The sequence below is a fragment of the Drosophila persimilis genome, unplaced genomic scaffold (genome assembly GCF_003286085.1).
Source record: "Drosophila persimilis strain 14011-0111.01,24,50 unplaced genomic scaffold, DperRS2 tig00000572-arrow-pilon, whole genome shotgun sequence".
Classification (NCBI taxonomy): domain Eukaryota; kingdom Metazoa; phylum Arthropoda; class Insecta; order Diptera; family Drosophilidae; genus Drosophila; species Drosophila persimilis.
In genome coordinates this window covers 2105269-2106479 of record NW_020825321.1, presented here as the reverse complement: position 1 = coordinate 2106479, position 1211 = coordinate 2105269, and the positions used below count along the sequence as shown (strand labels likewise).

At 54.2% G+C, this 1211-nt stretch overlaps 1 protein-coding gene across 1 annotated transcript; it reads right to left on the bottom strand.

Annotated features, from left to right (window-relative positions):
• Positions 1-331: 331 nt before the first annotated feature.
• LOC6603273 (40S ribosomal protein S2) lies at positions 332-1006 on the bottom strand. Its single transcript, XM_002028218.2, has one exon. The coding sequence runs from the start codon at positions 983-985 to the stop codon at positions 332-334; it is 654 nt and encodes a 217-aa protein (XP_002028254.1). The 5' UTR covers positions 986-1006.
• Between the last annotated feature and the right edge of the window lie 205 nt (positions 1007-1211).

Below are 1211 nucleotides of genomic sequence, written 5' to 3'. Positions count from 1 at the left end.
GTAAGTGTAATACTAATTTTCCCCGAATATTAGTCTCACAACTATCTTTCCTGCATGTTCGCGTTCGGTTCGGCTACGCGCCGTTCATCATGCGGCAGCGCCCCTTGGTCGGTTGGGCGGTAGGAGGGCTGCGTTTTGCCTGGGATCCGCGTGTAACAGCCTTCCGCTGGTTTCACACGGGCCACTTGACGGTGCAGTAACTGCATCGTCTTTTGTAAGATGCAGTCATTGCATGTCAACGTCCAGGAAGGGTGTAAGAAAAAAAAACCAACGTTGATGTTGGTTTTTCGCGGGGATCGCTGGCACACTCTTTCCTCCCTGGGTCATGGGTTCACTCAGCATCAGCGTGCAGACGAGCTGTGGGCTTGGACAAGAAGTCAGAGTATGCCTGGTAGGGAGTGGAGCCCAGAGGCATCTCCTTCCACAAGTCCGAGACAATGCCAGTACCGCGGGGAGCGGGAATCAGACGCACTGAGACGGAGCCGCACTTGCCAGTAACCTTGCAGGGCACGGTGTGGGGCTTGCCGATCTTGTTGCCCCAGTAGCCACGACGCACGGGCACGACGGACAGCTTAGCGAGGATGATGGCGCCACGAATGGCGGTGGCAACTTCCTTGCTGCACTTGACGCCCAAGCCAATGTGACCGTTGTTGTCACCGATGGCAACGAAGGCCTTGAAGCGGGTACACTGACCGGCACGGGTCTGCTTCTGCACAGGCATGATCTTCAGCACATCATCGCGCAGAGCCGAGCCCAGGAAGAAGTCGATGATCTCGAACTCTTTGATGGGCAACGCGTACAGGTAGATCTCCTCCAGGGACTTGATCTTGCCTTCGCGCACCAGGCGACCTAGCTTGGTGACTGGAACCCACTCCTTGGAGTCCTCCTTGCCACCACGTCCACGGCCACGACCGCGTCCACCACGACCCCCACGAGAGCCAAAACCGCCACGGAATCCACCACGGGCTGGGGCTGCGTCCGCCATTATGTAGGTCTATCAAGTGTATTAGGGGTGAAAGACAAAAACGAAATGGCGTTTTCACATTTTGTTGTGGCGGACTCTGGCAAGAAAGTTGAAAAGAAAATTAAACTGTTCTGAAATGTCGCTTAAACGTAAATTTAGTGCTTTATAGAATCACTTCGACGCTATAGATGACAAAAAGGCAAAGTGCAAGTACTGCAAGTCGGATTTGAGTATAGCCGGAGGTTCA